Source organism: Geotrypetes seraphini, chromosome 13 (genome assembly GCF_902459505.1).
Source record: "Geotrypetes seraphini chromosome 13, aGeoSer1.1, whole genome shotgun sequence".
Taxonomy (NCBI): Eukaryota; Metazoa; Chordata; class Amphibia; order Gymnophiona; family Dermophiidae; genus Geotrypetes; species Geotrypetes seraphini.
The window spans coordinates 13350579-13371623 of NC_047096.1; the positions used below are offsets into that span (position 1 = coordinate 13350579).

A 21045-nucleotide genomic window follows, 5' to 3' on the forward strand; every position below is an offset into this window, starting at 1 on the left:
CCGCCTCTTTTTACTAAGGTGCGCGAACCGATTAGCAGGCCACAATCAGATCGGCGCGCGCTAAACGCTAACGCGTCCATAGGCCAACATGCACGTTAGTTAGCGTTTAGCGCGCACTAATTGTTTAGCGCACCTCGGTAAAAGAGGGCCTCTTTCGCAAAGCTGCGCTAAGCTTTTTAGCGCGTGCAAACGCTAGCGCGCGCGTTATCCTATGGACGCATTAGCAGGTAGCGCACGTGTTAGCAGTTAGCACATGCATTGATTTAGCATGCGCTAAATCGCTTGACGCAGCTTTGCAAAAAGACGGCCTTAGTCTTTTGCTTTCATCAAGGTCCACAAAGGAAATTATAAACAGGTTTTTTGATTCCTGGCAATTTTTATTTATTTTAATTTTTTTTGTAAGTAACTGAAACATACATTGTCTCTCTCCCCCCCATCCCTTCCCATTTCTTGTATTGCCCCTTTTGTGTGTGTGTGCATCATTCATAAATATAAGTAATATATAATGCCCAATCCTCTCCCTTTCTTTCACTGTTTACGTCGCATCGGTAGTTCTGATTCTGGAAAGGGTGACCGATTATGTCCAGAACGAACAGCTGCTCTCTGAGAGGCGACTTCTGTTCTGGGTCTCACACAGCCGAAATAAACTGAAGCTTGCCTTGCGGTGGAGGGAGCAGAAACTGGACCTATGGAAGAGGGACAAGGGGGGGGGGGAGGGGGCTGCAGGACCACTTGGAAAAATATTTATTAAGTCGTATGAGTTGCCCTTATGGGTCAGACCATGAAATTAACCCCCTCTTCTACGAAACCGCGCTAGCGGTTTTTTAGCACAGAGAGCTGGGCTGAATGGCTCGCGCTGCTCCCGGCGCTCATTGAGTGCCTCTGAGCTTCGGGAGCAGCGCAGGCCATTCAGCGCGGCTCCCCATGCTAAAAAACCACTAGCGCGGTTTCGTAGAAGAGGGGGCAAGTCTGCCAGGTGGAATTTATTCACTTTGGGTTTCATCTTTGCAACAGAATAAGGGCCGGAGTCTATAAACGGTGCCGTCATCTGCCTACAAAATGGCGGCTGATCACATGTCAGTCACACAATGGTGCCATTTCTAGAATCGTGACTTTGTGAAAGGTAGGCCTGGGTTTTAAACTCCTCCCCTTTCCGGCGCCAACATTTCAGGTGAATCGCAGTTACGGAGGTGCTTTACGATGTCTAACGCCACTTCCGGTGTTAGACACATCTACCGTGGCATTAGACGTCATAAAATACCTCCATAGCCATGATAAAGGTGCCATTTTCCTAGGCACTGGTAGGAACCTAAAACACCCAAAAAAAAACAATTTTAATCGTTTTCTACTTTAAGTTAGGCACTAGTAGGACTCAATTTATAGAATATGGGCCTAACAGTCCATACAAGATTTATTTCAAATAAATTTTGTATATTATTACTTCTACAGCTAAAACTCTGCCTCAGCTGCTGCTATATCTGGTTTTCTGTTTTGAATTTCCAGGACTCTGGGATCTCCTAATTTGCAGTGGCCGAGGCCTCTGTGAATCTCTGAAAAGCCTTGATAGTAAACACGTGCGGGTTCGGTAATATTATTCCACCATCGGCCTCAATGTCAGTCCATATTTGCTTTGGACTTGCATTGGAATTTTAAATGGATTAGTTGTCTTGCCAGGGCAGGTTGCATTCGGGTACAGGGTTATTTCCCCACCCAGATTAATTTACATTCTAGGTGTGCCTATAAGGGATCATTTTATAAAGGTCACCTAGGTTAATAGGGCAGGGAGGGGCCTCATTCTTGCCTATTTGAAAATGGCACACAGAGACCTGTGTGTCGTGATAAAACATTTCCACAAATTCTGCCAAATCGCACCAGGATTGAAGGCGCAGACAATGCGCTGCTGGGAACAGACAGAAGCGTTAGCGTGTATGCGCGTGAATTGTGACCACCCCTGTAGCAGTAACCACTGGCTTAGAGGTGCGGCTGAATTTTATAAAGATCTAAAAGAAGCCTGCTCCAGGTCTCCCAACAATCACAAAGAACGTCTCAGCAAAAACACAGCAACAATATGTATCCAAAGTATCTATTTGCAAAGGGTGGTCAACTCAGTGATGGGGAGACTCATGAAGCGTTTCGTAAGAATCCCCCAGGGTTTTTCCCACAACAGTTGTAGAGCAGCGTTTCTCAACTCAGTCCTGCAGTATCCCTTTGCCAGTCAGATTTTCAGGATATTACGTTACATTACATTAGGGATTTCTATTCCGCCATTACCTTGCAGTTCAAGGCGGATTACAAAAGACTTATCCAAGATGTATTACAACAAGAACTTACAAAAAAAAAAAAAAAAATTGGTCATTTTCAAAAAGAGTGAGAAATGGGTAAGGTTATTTGTTTGGGGTAGTTGGCTTTAGTGAGAGGTAGAGTTTGAGACTTGCGGTATTATTTCTTTTTTCAGAGTTTTCTTGAAGAGTATGGTCTTTATTTCTTTTCTATTTCATGCTTCTATTCCTTTCTCTCCTCTCTTCTACCTTCCAAAGTATTTAGATCAATGCTGTCTTGTTAAAATGTTTATTTTATTTTTATTTTTCCTCTAACTCTACTTTTCACTTCTCTATTACCCTCCAGGTACTTTAGTTAGATTGTGAGCCTTCGGGACAGTAAGGGAATTTTTCAAGTACCTTTCTTATTTCTAATCTTAATGTATATTTTCTGTAAACCGCTTAGAACCTAACGGATGTAGCGGTATATAAGAAATAAATTACATTACATTACATTACATTACATTTTCTAAAAGTCTTGTAGTCGAGGGATGCCGTCAGTAGATTGGCGATTTGGTTGTCTAGTTTGGCTGCTTGAGTGGCCAGGAGGCCATCGTATAGTTTTTTCCGTTTGACCTCCTTAATTGGGGGGTATGAGAATGGGGTGTGAGTTTTCCTATGTCTGGTTGCAGTGTTGTGGATGAGGCGGTTATTCAGGTAGTTTGGACTGTCTCCGTATAAAGTCTTAAAGAGTAGGCAGTAGAATTTAAATTGTATTCTTGCTGGGATCGGAAGCCAGTGCGATTGGAGATATGCTTCTGTCATGTGATATCCACATTGAATATGCATGAAAGAAATTTGCATATAATGGAGGCAATGTATGCAAATCAAGTTGATGCATATTCATTGTGGATATCCTGAAAATCTGACTGGCAAGGGGGTACTGCAGGACTGAGTTGAGAAACGCTGCCCTAGAGCGCATCGTAGGTTTCACCCCTCACCTAATTCATGTCCGCCCAGCAAATATATATCTTTTCATTATGATTATTATTTTGCAAGACGTTCTTCTAATGTGAAAGGGGAGTTCAAAAAATATTCTATATGTCTCGCTAAAACACCCTTATTTCCAACGAGTGCTCTAAAATCCCTTATTAAGATAAATGACAGCGAAAAATAAAGTGCTTATCTTTAAAAGCTTGAAGGAGCCATTAGTCCTTCCGTGACAGGGCTGAGTGAAAAAAACTGATTGCAGGCTTCCTTTAGAGCTAGTTTTCAGCCGCCTCTGAATTTTTCAGGCTAGCTGAGTTTTTAATGTTATAAAGCCCATTTATGCATATAAATCAGCATTTCAACACAAGCCTTTGCTTATAAAATGACTGCCACACTTGTGTTCCAACTTTTGTGTTCCTCCTCTACTCCCTCATTCTCCCTTTCTCTTCTCCTTAGCCCACCTCTTTTCTTCTGCCTCGTCATTCTTCTGCAGCTCCCACTCTTCACCTCAGTATCTTGTCTCTTCCCCACATCCCCTCTTTCTCCCCCAAAGTCTCCCTCCATTTTTCATCCCCACTTCCCTCTTCTCCCCACCCTTCTTTTCCTCGGCTGCTCTCCAGTCCTTTTCTATACCTCCCTCCTTCATTTCTCCTCCTCAGCACCAGGATTTCTCTGCACCACAGCTCCCCCACCCCGTCTCTTCTCCAGGACTCCTTCTTAATTGAATACCACCCCCTTCACCTTCACACCCCATTGCTTAGTCAATATTATGAGTTTTGCCGTATTCTTCTGCTCCTTGAAGCTCCAGGACCCAGACTAGAACCAGGCTAGAAACAAACATGAAGATGAGCCCTAGTAAAGCCCAGTGACTGTCCGTTCGCCAGAGCCAAAACTTGCGGTACTGTTCAGAGGAGCCCTTGGACCTGCAAGAAGAAGGGAGTATGTGATTATTGGGCAGTACAGCAGGATTGTAAATCTGTTAGCAAAAGGACGGTTGGCGTGCTCCAAAGCTGACAGGAAATTCTGTTATTGGTAAAATGTCCAGGACTAAGAACATAAGAATAGTCATATTGGGTCAAACCAATGGTCCATCTGGCACAGTAGCTCATCCTCACGGTGGCCAATCCAGGTCAATAGTACCTGGCAAAAACCCAAAGAGTAGCAATATTTCATGCTACCGACTCCCCCATATCTTTTTCAATAACAACTATGGACTTTTCCTCCAGGAACTTGTCCAAACCTTTCTTAAAACCATCTACGCTATCCGCTCTTACCACAACCTCTGGCAACGCATTCCAGAGCTTAACTATTCTCTGAGTGAAAAAAAAATGTCCTCCTATTGATTTTAAAAGTATTTCCCTGTAACTTCGTCGAGTGTCCCCTAGTCTTTGTAATTTTTGACGAAGTGAAAAATCGATCTACTTGTTCCCGTTCTACTCCACTCAGGATTTTGTAGACTTCAATCCTATCTCCCTTCAGCCGTCTCTTTTCCAGGCTGAAGATCCCTAACCGTTTTAGTCTTTCCTCATATGAGAGTAACATTGATTCTGTTTATTTGTATGTCTATTAGTCAAGGTCAGGGGTCTCAAAGTCCCTCCTTGAGGGCCGCAATCCAATCGGGTTTTCAGGATTTCCCCAATGAATATGCATGAGATCTATGTGCATGCACTGCTTTCAATGCATATTCATTGGGGAAATCCAGAAAACCCAATTGGATTACGGCTCTCAAGGAGGGACTTTGAGATCCCTGGTCTAGGTATATATGTGTATGAGACAGAGGGGGAGGCTTTTTTGAATTACCATAGTTTCATGCATATAATGTGCCCATGTATAGAAGGCATGCAAATTGTATGACTGTAAAAATAGTCATATGAATTAATTTTTCTAAAGCATGTTAATTGTGAAATTAACACATTTGTTTTTAAGGGTTTTTCTTTTTATGTTCTTGTAGGCATGATTAACACATGAAACCTTCAAAAAACCTAACAATAAAAGGCCTTAAAAACAAATGTGCTAATTTTGCAGTCTCAGTAAGAAATAAACGGGTATAGCATACTCACACACAGGGCATAGGCGTGGTTTGTAAAAAAAAAACATGCATAACACATGTGTTAGATGAATAAAAACATGGTAATTAATTTGTGATGTCCTTGGAAATGAATGAAGGCTTACATCTCCTGTCATATTTAATGATGGTGATTATTATTCAGCAAATAAATAAATATTATTCAACAAGTTAATTATCTCACATTTCTGCTCTATCTAGTCTCCTCCCCTCTCTGTGGGCTATTGCTTTGGCAGTGTGATACATGCTTAGCCTGCATACCCAGAGCTTCTGCTTCTATTCACCTGAACATTCATTTTGTGACCCGGAAAAAGGTACTTAACCTCCCTGCACTCCTAGGCTCTGTGGGGCAGGGACCTGCATTAGCATGTGAATTCTCTCATGCGGTGTAATTTGCATCAGTGACACTGCACAAATAATCATTGTGTGTGTGTGTGTGTGTGACTCAGACAATATCAGCAGGAATCACTTCCTGGAAGCAATGAGTGAGCCAAAACCAGGCCACCTGACACAGACACTCACAGGAAGCTTCATCACACACTTTGACATGCCTCTCCTCCCCCAGTGCATTATGGTATTTGTAGTGCTGCTGAAAATGAAATGGATGCAGTGGGACCACAAATTTTACAGTGCATTGTGACGGAAGGTTTTGCTCCTTTAGAGCTGTGAGCTCTTTCTTTGCAACCGCATGAAGCCCGGAGTGTATGGCTTTCTGGTCTGGTCAGATAACCCTGTGAAACTAGCATAGTCATGGTAATGACTAGAAGCTTGACTTTATCCCCCTCCCCTCAACTCTGAAGAGCAATAATCAGCCCTGTGCTTAACTCCACTGCACATAAACCCAACTTTACTCACAACCCATCCAAACATCATAGCCACGGGGGGGGGGTAGGGGGGGCACATGATATTTGTATCAGGCGTGGGGGAGCCAGTGGCATAGCGAGGGCGAGTGGCACCCCTCCCCCACCCTCTTCTCCACCCCCGCAACTTCCCAACCCCCTCCCCCTGCCGCCTGCGCGCACCCCCATACCTCTTTAAATTTTCCTGGCGCGAGTCGCGTCACAAACTTGCTGCCCGCGTCGTGTCTGCTCTCCCTCTGATGTCACTTCCTGGGCGCAGGACTCCGAAGTGACATCAGAGGGAGCCGACGCTGACGCGGGCAGCAAGTTTGTACAAGAGAAGGGGGGGCGGATGGAGTGGAGGGCGGAGAGGAGGGCGGGTGCCAGCGCCCCTACCAGGACAGCGCCTGGGGCAGACTGCCCCCCCCCATTCCCCCACCTGGGGGGAGCAATTCAGAATTAGTACCCGCAACATTGGGAGGAGACATCTCTCATGCCCATCCCAAGCTATACCTACACCTCAGACCACATCTCACCTGCTAGACTGCCCATCTTGTCTGTTCTTCACTTTCTCCCATACATAGTAACATAGTAAATGACGGCAGATAAAGACCCGAATGGTCCATCCAGTTTGCCCAACCATACAGAGAAAATGCAGAGCGGTGTGAGCCATTCCAAGTTTTACTCTGAATTCACTTGGGCACACTTGAGGTTCTTCCCCATGAAAACAGAGGTTCAACCTTCTGTCCTATTCAGGGATGGCTATTTATGGTCAGAATATAGCCTAAGATGGTTACAAGCTGCCTTATAATGAGAATCTTACAGCACCCGGAACCTTCTGCAACCAACACCTCCTGTGTCAATTCCTGGCTGTCTAATGAACCATCTGTTCACTGTTCCAACACTTCCTCCTGGTGTGTGGCATGCACTGGAGACAGCCCCTGCCCTCCATCCCCTGATAAAAATGCTAAACCAGCCAGTGTGAATAACTTTCATGCAAATTCTCAGCCGATTCCTTGAACACTGCCATTGCCCTCTGAAATCTCAGTGGGATTCTGTGGCATTTCCCTTCCCTCCAACTTCTGAGGGCGGTGACTCACATCAGCAGGCGTTGCTCCACTTCGTCGTTCTCTTCACTCAGCTCCCCGCTCTCCGATTCTCCGCTCAACCCCGCCAACAGCGGCTTCTCTACATTCTCCCGCCTTAGCAGCTCCACCTCTGTCCTACGAAGGAAAGACAGTAAAGATCAATTACCAAAAGGCTGACCTTCAACGTCCTTTCTCTCTATGGAGCTTTACCCCTTTAAGGGGGTGGTTCTATAAAGCTGCAAGCCATTGGTGGCCACTTAACAGAATCTTAGCGCCAAGATTCCGTTATAGAATAGAAAAATATAATGCGCTAGTTACACCTGCCCTAGACATGGCATCATTGGCACATTAGTAAGGCAGGATTTCTGTCAGGTATGCACACCAATTAGTGTCCCGGTCCATGCCACACCCATCAGCACAACTCCCTAGCACTTCTGCACCAAATCAGGTAGGCACCCCTTCATAAAATGGTGCTTAGTTCACTGACTGCCAATTTTTCTCAGCAGTGACGTGCATAAGGAGTACGTAATTATAGGCACCAGAATTAGAAACATAGAAACACGATGGCAGATAAAGGCCAAATGGCCCATCCAGTCTGCCCATCTGCAGCATTCACTATCTCCTCCTCTCCCTATTGGCTAAGGCTCTTAACATTTGCATCTCCTCTTCCTATAGGCTAAGGCTCTTTACACCTGCATTGTGAGGTCATAGAGCTTTATGGTTATAGATACATGATGGCAGATAAAGGCCAAATGGCCCATCCAGAGCATCCACTTTCTCCTCCTCTCCCTATTGGCTAAGGCTCTTATCATTTGCATCTCCTCTTCTTATAGGCTAAGGCTCTTTACACCTGCATTGTGAGGTCATAGAGCTTTATAGTTATAGAAACATAGAAACACGGTGGCAGATAAAGACCAAATGGCCCATCCAGTCTGCCCATCCGCAGTAACCATTGTCTCTTCCTCTCTCTAAGACATTGTCCCGCAAACTTTTCCGGCTGGCGGCACACTAAATGCAGTGCCCCGGCCGGAAAGCACCCAGACGTCGATGCAATGACGTCACGCACATGCGTGACGTTATCGCGTCAACATCTGCGCATGCGCGGAGGCCCATCTTGCTGCACCCCCACCATTACAGTGATCCAGGAGGTGCAGGGAGAAGAGGAGAGACGCCGGCCAGGAGGAGAGTCGTCCACGCCGACTGATTTCCTACAGGACGAGCCTCTTGCCGCGAGAGGCGCGTCCTGTAGGCAGGCAGCCAGCGTGGATGACTCTCCTCCTCGCCAGTGTGTCGTGGCACACCAGAAATCGCAGGAGGCACACTGATGTGCCACGGCACAGAGTTTGCGATACACTGCTCTAAGAGATCCCACGTGCATAAATTACTGCCTAAATATCCAGGGACTATGTGTGCAAGCCATTCTTTTATGAATGTGACAGTGTGAAAGCCCTTTGGTACAAAACATATATCTCTTTCTTGCAGAACTATGAGAAAAGCATGACTGGGATATTAAAATAGGAACAATAGGTACCGGTATATTTTCATGACCTGTCTGGGAAATTTTGAAAAGTGGATTGTAATTAACGGAAATACTGGGGGAGGACAGATGGACAGATGCAATGATCCATCCATAAGGGTGGAATTATGAAGTTCTGGGAGGGGGGAAAGGTTTATTTTATGAACATGTAAATCGAGGCTTGGTTAGTTCCTGGGAACTGGCTTCAGCTTTCCAGTTTCTTCATAGATAATTTTTTAATGACTTGTTAGGAACGGCACCAAGTTATGTGTGGAATTTGGTTATACCAAGAACAGATGAGAGAAGAATTGTTGGGTTTGGTCCTTCAGTCTTGGATTAAAAGATTAACTCTAGTAAATGTCTGCTGTCATGCACTTCAGTCGGAAATTAACACGTGTGTCCCATTCCGCTTTTCAGATGCCCCAATATTACTTTCAGATGTTGTCGTCTGCTGTCACAGAGCAAAATTTTAAAACAATGAAGAAGTGGGAGAGACAGGTGGCTGGTAGTGAAACAGAACCAGAGGAACAGGAAGTGAATGTAAAGGATACAAAAGGGATTTCATGTGTTACCAGGAGGAGGAAAAAGCACAACAGACCTGAAACAAAATTGTGGACAAGCTGAAGGCCATAAGCAGTGGAATGGGTGGGCCATTGGGCCATGGCTCAACTAATATTTTTTGCCCAACACAGCATCAACAAGTGGAGAGCTCAGGGGGCAGGGCTAAGATTTGTCCCTTCCAACCAAAAAGGTGTTTTGTAGCTGTTGTCCTGCTGATGGTCATTCCAACAAATCAGCGATGTAGCCAGGCAGCCAATTATGGGTGGGCCTGAGCCCAAGGTGGGTGAGCACAAGATTTTCTCTGCCACGCCCTACTCCCACCTCAAAATATAAATACTTTAGCTAATGAGGATCCCCAAGCTCTGTCAGCTGAAGACTTTCTCTGAAGGTGGCCAGAAATCCTTTATCAAGTGAGGCAGACAGCAGCAAGAGCCTTGGACTCCTCCTGCACTTCTAGCAGCTTGTGGGGCCACCGCCAGTCCCTTACTCCCCAGCCTCTTGGGTCCTGGATATTTCACCGGTCCCACCACTGGTCATCAAACCTGAGCCCCCTCCCCCCCCCCCACCCGATGCCAGGCTCTAGCTGGCCCTCTGGTTACTCCTTCTTCCAGGTCTTTCTCAACCAGTCTCTCTCTGAGGGCTCTTCCTGAAGACTCCTTCCAGTCCCTCAGCCACTCTGTGAGGACTCTCCCAGTTGTTCACACTGGTCACTCTCTCCCCTGGTCATTTACACTCCACTGGCCCCCTGCCAGTCATCAAGCTTGAGCCTTCTCTGGACTCCAAGCTCTACCGGACAGGCTGGTCTATCAGACTTAGGCCGGAGATAGCAGGCTTCCTCTGCTGGCATGTGACAGGGTGAAGTTCCTGTCACACATACCAATTGCTCCTTTTTACCTCTCTCCTTCCTTTCTGCCTTTGTCAACTAAACTTTCATTCTTTCTCACTCTTTTCCTCCTTTTTCATTTTCAGCTACCTATAAAATTTCCATCTTTTCTCATCCACCAGTTCTCCCATTCCCCATCTCACTCCTCCCCCAGTCCTCTATTCCCTTTCATCTTCAATCTACTTCCCGTTCCCATATTTCTACCCTTTGTAATCACTGTCCTCTCATTCATTTCCTTTTTACCTCCTGGCTTCTCCCACATAGTTTCACCATTCCTATTTCTTCCTCCCTCCACCTTTCTGACCCAGCATCTGCTCCCCCATTTTCTTCTTCCTGTTCTCATAGCCTTTCATCTCCATCTCTTTTTTCTTCCCTCCTGCCCTCTCCCCATGGTCCACTATTCTCCCTTTCTTCTCTTACTCGCACTATCTCTCTCCATCACTCCCTTCTGTTTCTGGATCCAACATCTCACTCTTTCTCCCCTCTCCACCTCCTATGTATTTCTCCCTCCCTCTCATCCACCTTCATGTCCAACATCTCTTCCTCCCTCCCTTGTGCCCTGGGTTCAACATCTCTCTTCCCACTCCATCCATGCAACATCTTTCCCTTCGCCCCCTACATCATCATGTCCAATATTTCTCCCTCCCTCCCCCCATGCACCATCTCTCTCTTCTCTCATATTCCATATCCAAAATTTTCTCCCTTTAGTAAATAGGGGACTTTGCTATTCTTTAGGATAAATATTGGGGTAAACCTGCAACCTGACATTTATGTGTTCTTACTGTTTGCTGTTTCTTCTGTTTCGCTGTGTATAATTGAGAAATGACCAATGATCAGTTTAGGTCTAGAAAAGGCAAGAAGTGAGCCATAGAAAAAGCTGTAAAGAGCCGGCCATGTCACTGAACATGCTTAGCTATGGCAGCCATCTTTGATTTGGTGATACAAATATAGGATCACTGGCAAAAATAAAAAGATTAAGCCAAGGACGTAACAGACTGAAGCTCAGAAATTATTTCAAACTAGAGAATGACATGGGGACACATTTTTCCCTGTCCCCGCGGGAACTCATTTTCTTGTCCTGTCCCCACGAGTTCTTTTCCTGTCCCTGCCCCATCCCTGCAAGCTCCGTCCTCATCTGAAAAATCCTAAGTAGCAACATTCTAGAGCTCAGATTGTGATGTCATAATGCCTCATTCCACCAATGCCTAAGCTCCGTCCTCGACTGCACAAGCCTCAAACACTTTAAAATCATAAGTGTTCGAGACTTGTGGGGTTAAGGTAGAACTTACAGGAATGGGACAGGGACAGCGACAAAACCCGCGGGGTTGGGACTGGGAAATTGAGTTCCTGTGGGGACGGGACCAAATCTGACCCCCCATGTCATTCTCTATTTCAAACATTGATCGCTTGCTCCTTGCTGCTCCTCTTGAAATTCACAAAATTCCATTACATTCTGTAGAGTTTTTCTACCCAAATTAAGGTTACCATATGGCTCCAGAAAAAGGAGGAGGGATTGAGACATTCCATTGCTTTCAACAGAAGAAAAGCCCAGATGTCTCTATCTGTCCTCCTTACTTCCATTGCTTTCAGTAGAAGTAAAACTCAGATGTCTCAATCCATCCTCCTTTTTCTGGAGCCATATGATAACCCTAAAAATCAAAGAGGAATGTCTTAGGCCTCTAACTTGGATATTAGCTGGAACACGAGTTAACAGGCCACTTTTTTTTCCATCGCCTATGGAAGGAAGTAAATGGTGAAGGGTCGGAGGAAAGAAGCAGCAGTGGATGAGAGACTTGAGAGAAGCAGGACCGTGACCTCAACACACGCTTGATCAAATAGAGGCCTACCCATCCACAAAATAGCCGACATCTCCATCACACTCGCTGCTCTCTGTGGCCTGGAGGTCTCTTCGAGAGGAGGCAGAATCTGTGCGGAACATGAAGGGAATGTCCGCAGGATCCTCCTGGAGGCAGGGGAACTGTCTTCTGTAAAACAGACATGAACAATGAAAGCCGGAGAAATAGCTTAATAGTGAGAACCTGGGGAACTGGCTTTGATTCTCACTACGGCTCCTTCCAACCCCTGGCAAGTCCCTTAACCCTAGATTGAGGGCTAGGGTTACCATATTTTCTATGGGGAAAAAGAGGACACGTGGCCCCGCCCCATTCCATCTAAGCCCCGCCCACCCCAACCTCATCTCCTTTTCTTCCTGAAACTGGGGGGGGGGGGGCACATCTGAAAGGTCTCCGAGCAAGCGCGGACGTGACGCGACGATGTCAAGCGCACACACGCGATGTAATCGCGTCACCTTCGCACGTGCTCGGAGGCCCTCCTGATGCGGCCCCCGAGCTCTGGCGGAGCCGAGCCCATCCAAAGTGCCGGGTTTTCTAAATCCATCCAAACACCCGGACAGTCCTCTAAAAAGAGGACAAGTCCGGGTACATCCGGACGTCTGGTATCCTTATTGTGAGCCCACTGGGAACAGAGAAAGTAGCTGCACATAATATATGTAAACCACTTTGGTTGTATTTCTCTGGACATGTTCTCCTTTTGAAGATATATTCGGGGGTCCGTACGGCTTTTCAAAACCCAAACCTCCTCTCAATCGTGTTGGGCAGGAGGCAATCTACACATGCGCGGATTGCCTCCTGTCTGACCAAAGCAGGCAGCGGGGTGGGGGGGGGGGCGGAGCTAGGGTGTCTGGATTTTACAATCCTAAAAATCTGACAACCCTAGTTGTATCACAGAAAGGCAGAATATCAAATGCATTACTCTTTACCCTCATGGAACCGCTGCCCTCTGTCCGACTGGCTAATAACGTCACCGGACATTCCACGTCATAAAGGAAAATCAATCCCGCTTATGTTGTCATATTTACTGTACCACCTTTTATCAGCAAACAATGGAGCAGTTTACAATATAATCAGAGTTTAAACAGGTAACTCCACTGAAATAGGATAGCTGAAAGAAAACAGTGAAAACTGTCTAACTCAACAGGCTTAGAGGTCTACTTTCTCTATGAAAATCCATAGAACCTGGAGCTCAGCTGTCTCCTCCCTTCACATTCTACACTGTATCTCTCTCTTATACAGGGTAAAGTAGGGTGCTGTGTCAGTAATCCCCACAGATAAGAACATAACAGCCTCAAAGGGTCAAACCAATGGTCCATCAAAGCAAGCCCAGTAGCCTGTTCTCACGGTGTTCAATCTAGGTTCCTAGTACCTGGTCAAAACCCAAGGAGTAGCAACATTCCATACAGAATCTCAAAGAATAGCAAGATTCCGGAACCCCAAATAGTAACAACATACCATGCTACTGGCGGCTCTCAGCATCTCCCATAGGCTCCTGTCATCTATCTCACTACCAATCCAGACTACTCTATCCTTGCGATATAATTTGTACCCAGGATTACCATATGGCTCCAGAAACAGGCAGCTTTTTATGATAAGGATTTTCGAATTCTATTATTTACATCCTACTCTTATGTACATTTTTGAAAACAACTGAAAATCATCTTTTTTTTTTCAAAATATTTAGTTGACTAAATCTTATGGTTCCTTTTTTTTAAGTTATTATTTAACTTTTTATAGACCGCATTGAACTTCAAGGCTATGCAGTCTAGAAATCCGATTTTATGTTATATGTCTCCCATATGTCTCAGTCCATCCTCCTTTTTCTGGAGCCATATGATAACTACCCAGAAGCTTCTCCTGTGCTTCTCAAGGGGCCAACCTGATCCCTGCTTCCTACTTTGGTTTGGCGGAATAATTTAGTGGGCTGCTGCTCTTTGTAAATCTGGGCAAGTCACTTAACCCTCCAAGATTGTGGGACTTTCAGGGACAGGGAAATACCTAGGATACCTGAAAGTAACTCACCTTGAACTACAGCTGAAAAAGGTGAGCTGAATCCAAATGAAAATAAATATTCTGTTCAAGTCCTGAGTGTAATGGAGCAGGCCACAGCCCACCCATATGGAGGTTAGAAGGTTCTAGGCCCCTTAAGCATTGGGATGGAGAGGGGAACTGATCCATTTTGTGCTCCACATAGTGTGTCAGCAACAAGGGAGTTTAGGAGGGCAAGTGAAAAGGTGGATTTGTTTGCTCCTTCTAAAAATAACGAGGTGTTTCACTGCCCTGTTATCCCTTGTCACAGCTATGCATATATGACCTTCAGCGGTGGATATCTGACCTTCAGCTTACCCTTCTGCGCTGGCCTCGCAATCTCCCGTCGACTTTGCTGCCTCACAGTCGACTCCCTTCCCGTTCTCGGGGATGTGAAACGGCTTTGAATGTAACCAAGAAAGAGCTGGGTGAGACACATAAGCTTGATGTTAAATGTTTATCCGTTATGCTACATCTGACCCCAGGAAAAGCAACAAATCAAACATCAGCTAACTGAAGACAAGGAACAAATCCTCATCTCTCAATCTACTAGTCCTAACTCACATAATCCAGCTGCTCTGTCCTGTCTATGGGGAGGGTCTGAAATGAGAGGGTCCTGCCATTGGTTTCAAAAGAGCTGGTAGAAGACACACACAGTGGGACTAAATTCATGCCTGTGTGCATTTATTCAGGAATCAGGATACTTTAATTTCCACATGGGTTTTCCATGCATTATTTTAACTCACATCAAATCTACACATCAAATAAATACGAATAAATTTTGGGTGTGTTTGTATGAGGTACAGTTTCATAACTGGTTGGGTTGCAGGAAACCCAGAGTTTCGCGAAGTCCAGTGGTGATCCATGTTTATGGAGGAGCTGAGATCCTGGGAACTGGGTTTGATTCCCACCTCAGCTCCTTGTGACCCTGGGCAAGTCACTTAACCCTCCATTGAGGGACAGAGAAAGTACTTCCCTATTGTATTTTCCCTTTATTGTCTATCTTTTTCTACCATAAGATCAACAGGTAATATAGAACACGTGAATATTTATGATGCAAAATAATATCCAAACAGAGGAGAAAAGAATCTGGGGTTTAGGATACTATCATCGATCAAAAACCTCTGTTATTAATTGAATTTTTTATATTATTAAATATTTGTTTTCTGTTGTTTTTTTAATCATTTAATTTTTATAATCAATTTAAAAATATTTAATCAATTTCCATTTCATTTACTTTCATTTGCTCTCATACTGAGATAGGGAAAAGGGTGAGCAACCATTCAAGATCAATCCATCTCAGTATGAGAGCAAATGAAAATAAATGAAATGGAAATTGATTAAATATTTAAATTGATTTATAACATTTTTATTGAAGAAATCAGTAAATATACAATAATAAAATAGAATAAAATAGTCATTAAATGAAAATTCATCATGTTAATTTCCATCAAATATCTTTCATTTCTTCAAAATATATTTCCAAAATACCCATGACATCTCTCAATACCCTCCCCCTAATTCCTACCTCCCTTCCCTTTTCCTATTGACCTCTCCCCCCTCTCCTCCCCCCAAATTTAGTTTATAACTTTTTATTGAAAGAATCATACTAAAGCCCCCCAAACCCAATGAAAGTTGACAAAAATAAAGAATAATAAAAGTAAAGAACTGGAATTTTAGATAAATAATCATAGCTTCAGTGTAAATCATTAAGAATTAAACTTCTTGCCTTAGTTGAAAGATTCTGAATATACGGATCCCAAATTTCCATAAACATACGAATTTTCCTAGCTGAACGCCTAACTTCCCAAGTCTCAAATAACAATAGACGATGAAATTGATTCCTCCAATGCCAAAAACTTGATTATAAAAATTAAATGATTAAAAAAACAATAGAAAACAAATATATATATATTTTAAATCTTTATTGATTTTCCCTAACTAACAAAAAGTGCAATATAATAGTCATATTATTAACAATAACAAATAAGCAATGGACCCCGCAAACTTTTATCAAGCTGCGGTAGGGGTTTAACACGCGTTAAACCGCCTGCCGCGCTAGCCGCTAGCGCCTGCATTGAGCAGGCGTTAAGTTTTTTAGCCGGCCGCGGGGATTAGTGCCTCATTAAACGTCCGACGCGCTAACCCCGCTAGCCCGGCTTGATAAAAGGACCCCTACGTTAAATATCTTAGAATGTTGTCAGCCTTCATTTTCTCATACCTACAGCTTAAACATAAATTTGCCCACCCAGGGCAGGATTAACCAATAGGCCCAGTAGGCACGTGCCTAGGGCCCGAAATGGTCAGGGGGTCCCGATGAAGGAGGGCATCAACATTGTTTTTTCAAAACGGTGATGGGCCCCTCCGGCATCGATTGGCAACACGGGCCCCCCCCCACCCCAATTGGCAACGCGACCCCCCCCCCCCCATCGACGGAAAGTAAGACAAGTAAGCAACGCGGGTATGAAAGGCAACAGGAAATGTAACTATGCAAGCGGTGCTGCTTGCCCGAAGCTTCCCTCTGACGCAGCTTCCTGTTTCCGCCTGGGCGCATGGTGGGGTGGGTCGGGGCAGGGGGGCCCAGTGTACTTGTGTGCCTAGGGACCCTCGACGAATTAACCCTGCCCTGCGCCCACCAAAAAGGAAAACAAATATTTAATAATATAAAAAAATTCAATTAATGACAACAGAGGTTTTTGACTGGTGTCTTTCTATTGACTTGACTCCGGGGGGGGGGGGGGGGGGGTTCTTTGAGGTCTTTTCTCCTCTCTTTGGACATTATTGTGCATCATATATATTTAGGGCTCCTTTTGCTAAGGTGCGCTAGACCTTAACGCCAGCATTGAGCTGGTGTCAGTTCTAGAAGCGTAGCGCGTGGTAATTTCCTGCGTGCGCTAAAACCCTAGCGCACCTTAGTAAAAGAAGCCTTAGTGTTCTATATTACCTGTTTATCTTATGATTAGTTTTGAACACTAATTAAGGCCTTCACCTATTTTGTCCAGTTAGTACTGTGTATATTTTTTTCTACCAAACATTGTCCCCCCTCTTCTATTAAACTACGCTAGCAGTTTTTAGCGCAGAGAGTCGCGCTGAATGGCCTTGCGCTGCTCCCGACGCTCATAGGAACTCTATGAGCATCGGGAGCAGTGCGGGCCATTCAGCGCAGCTCCCCGAGTTAGAAACTGCTAGCGCAGTTTCGTAAAAGGAGGCCTGTATTTCTTCCCCCCCCCCATAGATACCTTATGTCTAGCCTTGTTTCATTTTGTCTGTCAATTAATCTTTAATTTCCCCCAAGAATTTTGGATTTTTATGTAAGCTACTTGAAATTGATAAAGCGGGAAATCAAACTTTCAATAAACTTGGAAACTTTAGAGTGCTGCGTATGTCCACTATAGAAACGACAAGTAGTAATAGTCTGTGGAAGATGTAGCAATAGGGTCTACGTGCATGCCTGTATAGATCTTTAAGTGCACGCAAGACATGTTTATGGGTGCGTTGGCATTAGATTTATTCTGGAATTTACGGCTTTGGTCTTACCATGAACTGCTTGGGGATGACAGCGATGCTGACCCGGCGTCGAGAGGAAGCCTGAAGGAAAGAGAAAAATGAGTCCGCCGTTAGGGAGAAGTGGCATGAGGAGGGGAGAGGGAGGTGACAAGTTACTGCAGGGTAGGGGTGAGAGGATTTGGTGAAAAAGATGAAATGATGTTGTAGCCTGATTATCTTTGTAGGAGCAACGAACACCAGTGTGAGAGGGTGGGAAATCAAGATAGGTTGCACAGTAAATTTGGTCCATATGGACCCTGAGGCAGCTTGAATGTGAAACGCTGGCCATCGCCCGTGATGGGACTTTATGATTTGGCATTTGCAGGTAAGTCTTTTTTTTTTAATTTCTAATCTATTTTCTGCATTGCACGAAGCACTGGTTATATATAGAGAAAAGTCTTTTTATGCTGATGAGGTTATCTAAGGAAAACAGGAGATGCCAAAACTTCTCAAAAATTGGAAAGTAGAGAACAAACAGCGAAGGAGACTCTGGTGCTCAATGCCTTTTATTATGTATCACGACTTGACACACTCGTGTTTCGGCCCCAAACGGGCCTGTCTGCGGAGCCTGGAATCAGAGGGATGATAAGTGCGCCATCCTTCTAAGCCAGGGGTCTCAAAGTCCCTCCTTGAGGGCCGCAATCCAGTCGGGTTTTCAGGATTTCCCCAATGAATATGCATGAGATCTATGTGCATGCACTGCTTTCAATGCATATTCATTGGGGAAATCCTGAAAACCCGACTGGATTACGGCCCTCAAGGACCGGAGTTGCCCACCCCTGTTCTAATGTCTAAATCAGGGGTTCCCAAAGTCCCTCCTTGAGGGCCGCAATCCAGTCGGGTTTTCAGGATTTCCCCAATGAATATGCATGAGATCTATGTGCATGCACTGCTTTCAATGCATATTCATTGGGGAAATCCTGAAAACCCGACTGGATTACGGCCCTCAAGGACCGGAGTTGCCCACCCCTGTTCTAATGTCTAAATCAGGGGTTCCCAAAGTCCCTCCTTGAGGGCCGCAATCCAGTCGGGTTTTCAGGATTTCCCCAATGAATATGCATTGAAAGCAGTGCATGCACATAGATCTCATGCATATTCATTGGGGAAATCCTGAAAACCCGACTGGATTGCAGCCCTCAAGGAGGGACTTTGAGACCCATGTGCTAAACTGTCTTGCCTTTAAAAAAAGCAAAAACAAAACAAAACTGATATAATTAAAAACTGGGGTTTTATTTTATCTTTTTGTATTTGCTGAGCCATAGTCTCTCTTCCCTTTACTTTTCATATTTAAAGAGCAGTGGCATCACTGCTATCAGCTGATGGTTTTGCACAGTTGCAGACATACTTTGATATTACATGGCCAATGAGAGATGTCTCTGCAATGGTACAGAAAGCCTAGGGCAGGGGTAGGCAATTCCGGTCCTCGAGAGCCGGAGCCAGGTCAGGTTTTCAGGATATCCACAATAAATAGGCATGAGATAGATTGGCATCTCAAGGAGGCAGTGCATGCAAATCCATCTCGTGCATATTCATTGGGGAAATCCTGAAAACCCGACTGGATTGCGGCCCTCAAGGAGGGATTTTGAGAATGAGATCCCTGTTCTAAGCCAATCAGAAACCCAATATTGTAAAGCAGATCCTTTGGAGGAAATTGTGCACAAGGATTGCGGAGCCATTTTCTGTGCTTTACGATATTGGTTTCCGATTGGCTTAGAAGGATGGCGCACTTATCATCCCTCTGGTTCCAGGCTCCTGAGGAAGGCCCATTTGGGGCCGAAACACGATCGCGTCGAGTCCTGATACATAATAAAAAGCGTTGAGCATCAGAGTCTCCTTCGCTGTTTGTTCTCCACGATGAGGTTATCGACACATAAATCCTTATCACAGCAAATATTTGGCGGAGGGTTGGGTTCCGAGGCTTTTTCCTTCCTCTGCAGCTCAGTTGCTCTTCACAGCTAGTTAATCTTCTGATTATTAGTGTTTACTTATCTTTCATATTGCTCGGGAGACTGGTTTTTTTTGGTGATTGTAATCTGATGAGGTTCAAGTTAGAGAATGACACAGGGACGAATTTGTCTCCGTCCCCGCAGGAACACAATTTCCCAGTCCCGTCCCCATGAGTTTTGTCGCTGTCCCTTTCCTTTAAGCTCTGCTTTAACTGCACAAGCCTCAAACACTTATGATTTTAAAGTGTTCGAGGCTTGTGCAGACGAGGACGGAGCTTAGGCATTGGTGGAATGAGGTATTATGACATCACAATCTGAGCTCTAGAATGTTGCTACTTATGATTTTAAAGTGTTCGAGGCTTGTGCAGACGAGGACGGAGCTTAGGCATTGGTGGAATGAGGTATTATGACATCACAATCTGAGCTCTAGAATGTTGCTACTTATGATGTTAAAGTGTTTGAGGCTTGTGCAGATGAGGACGGAGCTTAGGCATTGGTGGAATGAGGCATTATGACATCACAATCTGAGCTCTAGAATGTTGCTACTTATGATGTTAAAGTGTTTGAGGCTTGTGCAGAGGAGGACGGAGCTTAGGCATTGGTGGAATGAGGCATTATGACATCACAATCTGAGCTCTAGAATGTTGCTACTTATGATGTTAAAGTGTTTGAGGCTTGTGCAGATGAGGACGGAGCTTAGGCATTGGTGGAATGAGGCATTATGACATCACAATCTGAGCTCTAGAATGTTGCTACTTTGGATTTTAAAGTGTTTGAGGCTTGTGCAGAGGAAGACGGAGCTTAGGCATTGGTGGAATGAAGCATTATGACATCACAATCTGAGCTCTAGAATGTTGCTACTTATGATGTTAAAGTGTTTGAGGCTTGTGCAGAGGACGGAGCTTAGGCATTGGTGGAATGAGGCATTATGACATCACAATCTGAGCTCTAGAATGTTGCTACTTATGATGTTAAAGTGTTTGAGGCTTGTGCAGAGGAGGACGGAGCTTAGGCATTGGTGGAATGAGGCATTATGACATCACAATCTGAGCTCTAGAATGTTGCTACGTATGATTTTAAAGTGTTTGAGGCTTGGGGAGATGAGGAAGGAGCTTGCAGGAATGGAGAAAATATGTCCCTGTGTCATTGTCTAGTTCAGGTCTCATGTAGGGGCAGTTAATTATATGTCTAAGTGATGGGTCGGGGACAGCAGCATCCAGAAATTGGAGGTTATGCAGTATGTGTGAGTCTGCAATGAGGGCAGAGTGACCTGCAGGGACAGAAAGGAGACGGGATAGGATCTCTTCTCTACCTGGTGGAGCACTCGCATTACGTGATGCTTCGATTTCACTTCTCCTTCATCTGGTGGATGAAAAACCCAGTCAGTGACAGCAGACCAAACCCCAATGCCTGTAACTCCCTGCCCTGCTCTGTATCCTGCGGTGGACCCTATATCCTGCCCTGCACTTTGA

The 21045-nt window shown here is 44.9% G+C and overlaps 1 protein-coding gene across 3 annotated transcripts in view; it reads right to left on the minus strand.

Moving 5' to 3' along the window:
- Positions 1 to 3113: 3113 nt before the first annotated feature.
- Positions 3114 to 21045, minus strand: part of LOC117347229 (lymphoid-restricted membrane protein-like) — a 35613-nt gene continuing 17681 nt past the window's right edge. For 2 of the 3 annotated variants that reach the window (XM_033917861.1, XM_033917862.1), the window contains 6 exons: positions 20886 to 20935; positions 17619 to 17669; positions 14400 to 14482; positions 12048 to 12185; positions 7253 to 7375; positions 3114 to 4171 (listed from right to left, as the gene is read on the minus strand). In XM_033917861.1, the coding sequence (XP_033773752.1) occupies positions 4006 to 4171; positions 7253 to 7375; positions 12048 to 12185; positions 14400 to 14482; positions 17619 to 17669; positions 20886 to 20935 (611 nt within the window). In that variant the 3' untranslated portion in view covers positions 3114 to 4005. Of the gene's footprint in view, positions 4172 to 7252; positions 7376 to 12047; positions 12186 to 14399; positions 14506 to 17618; positions 17670 to 20885; positions 20936 to 21045 lie in introns of all 3 variants that reach the window. The other variant, XR_004536750.1, reaches the window with a different exon arrangement.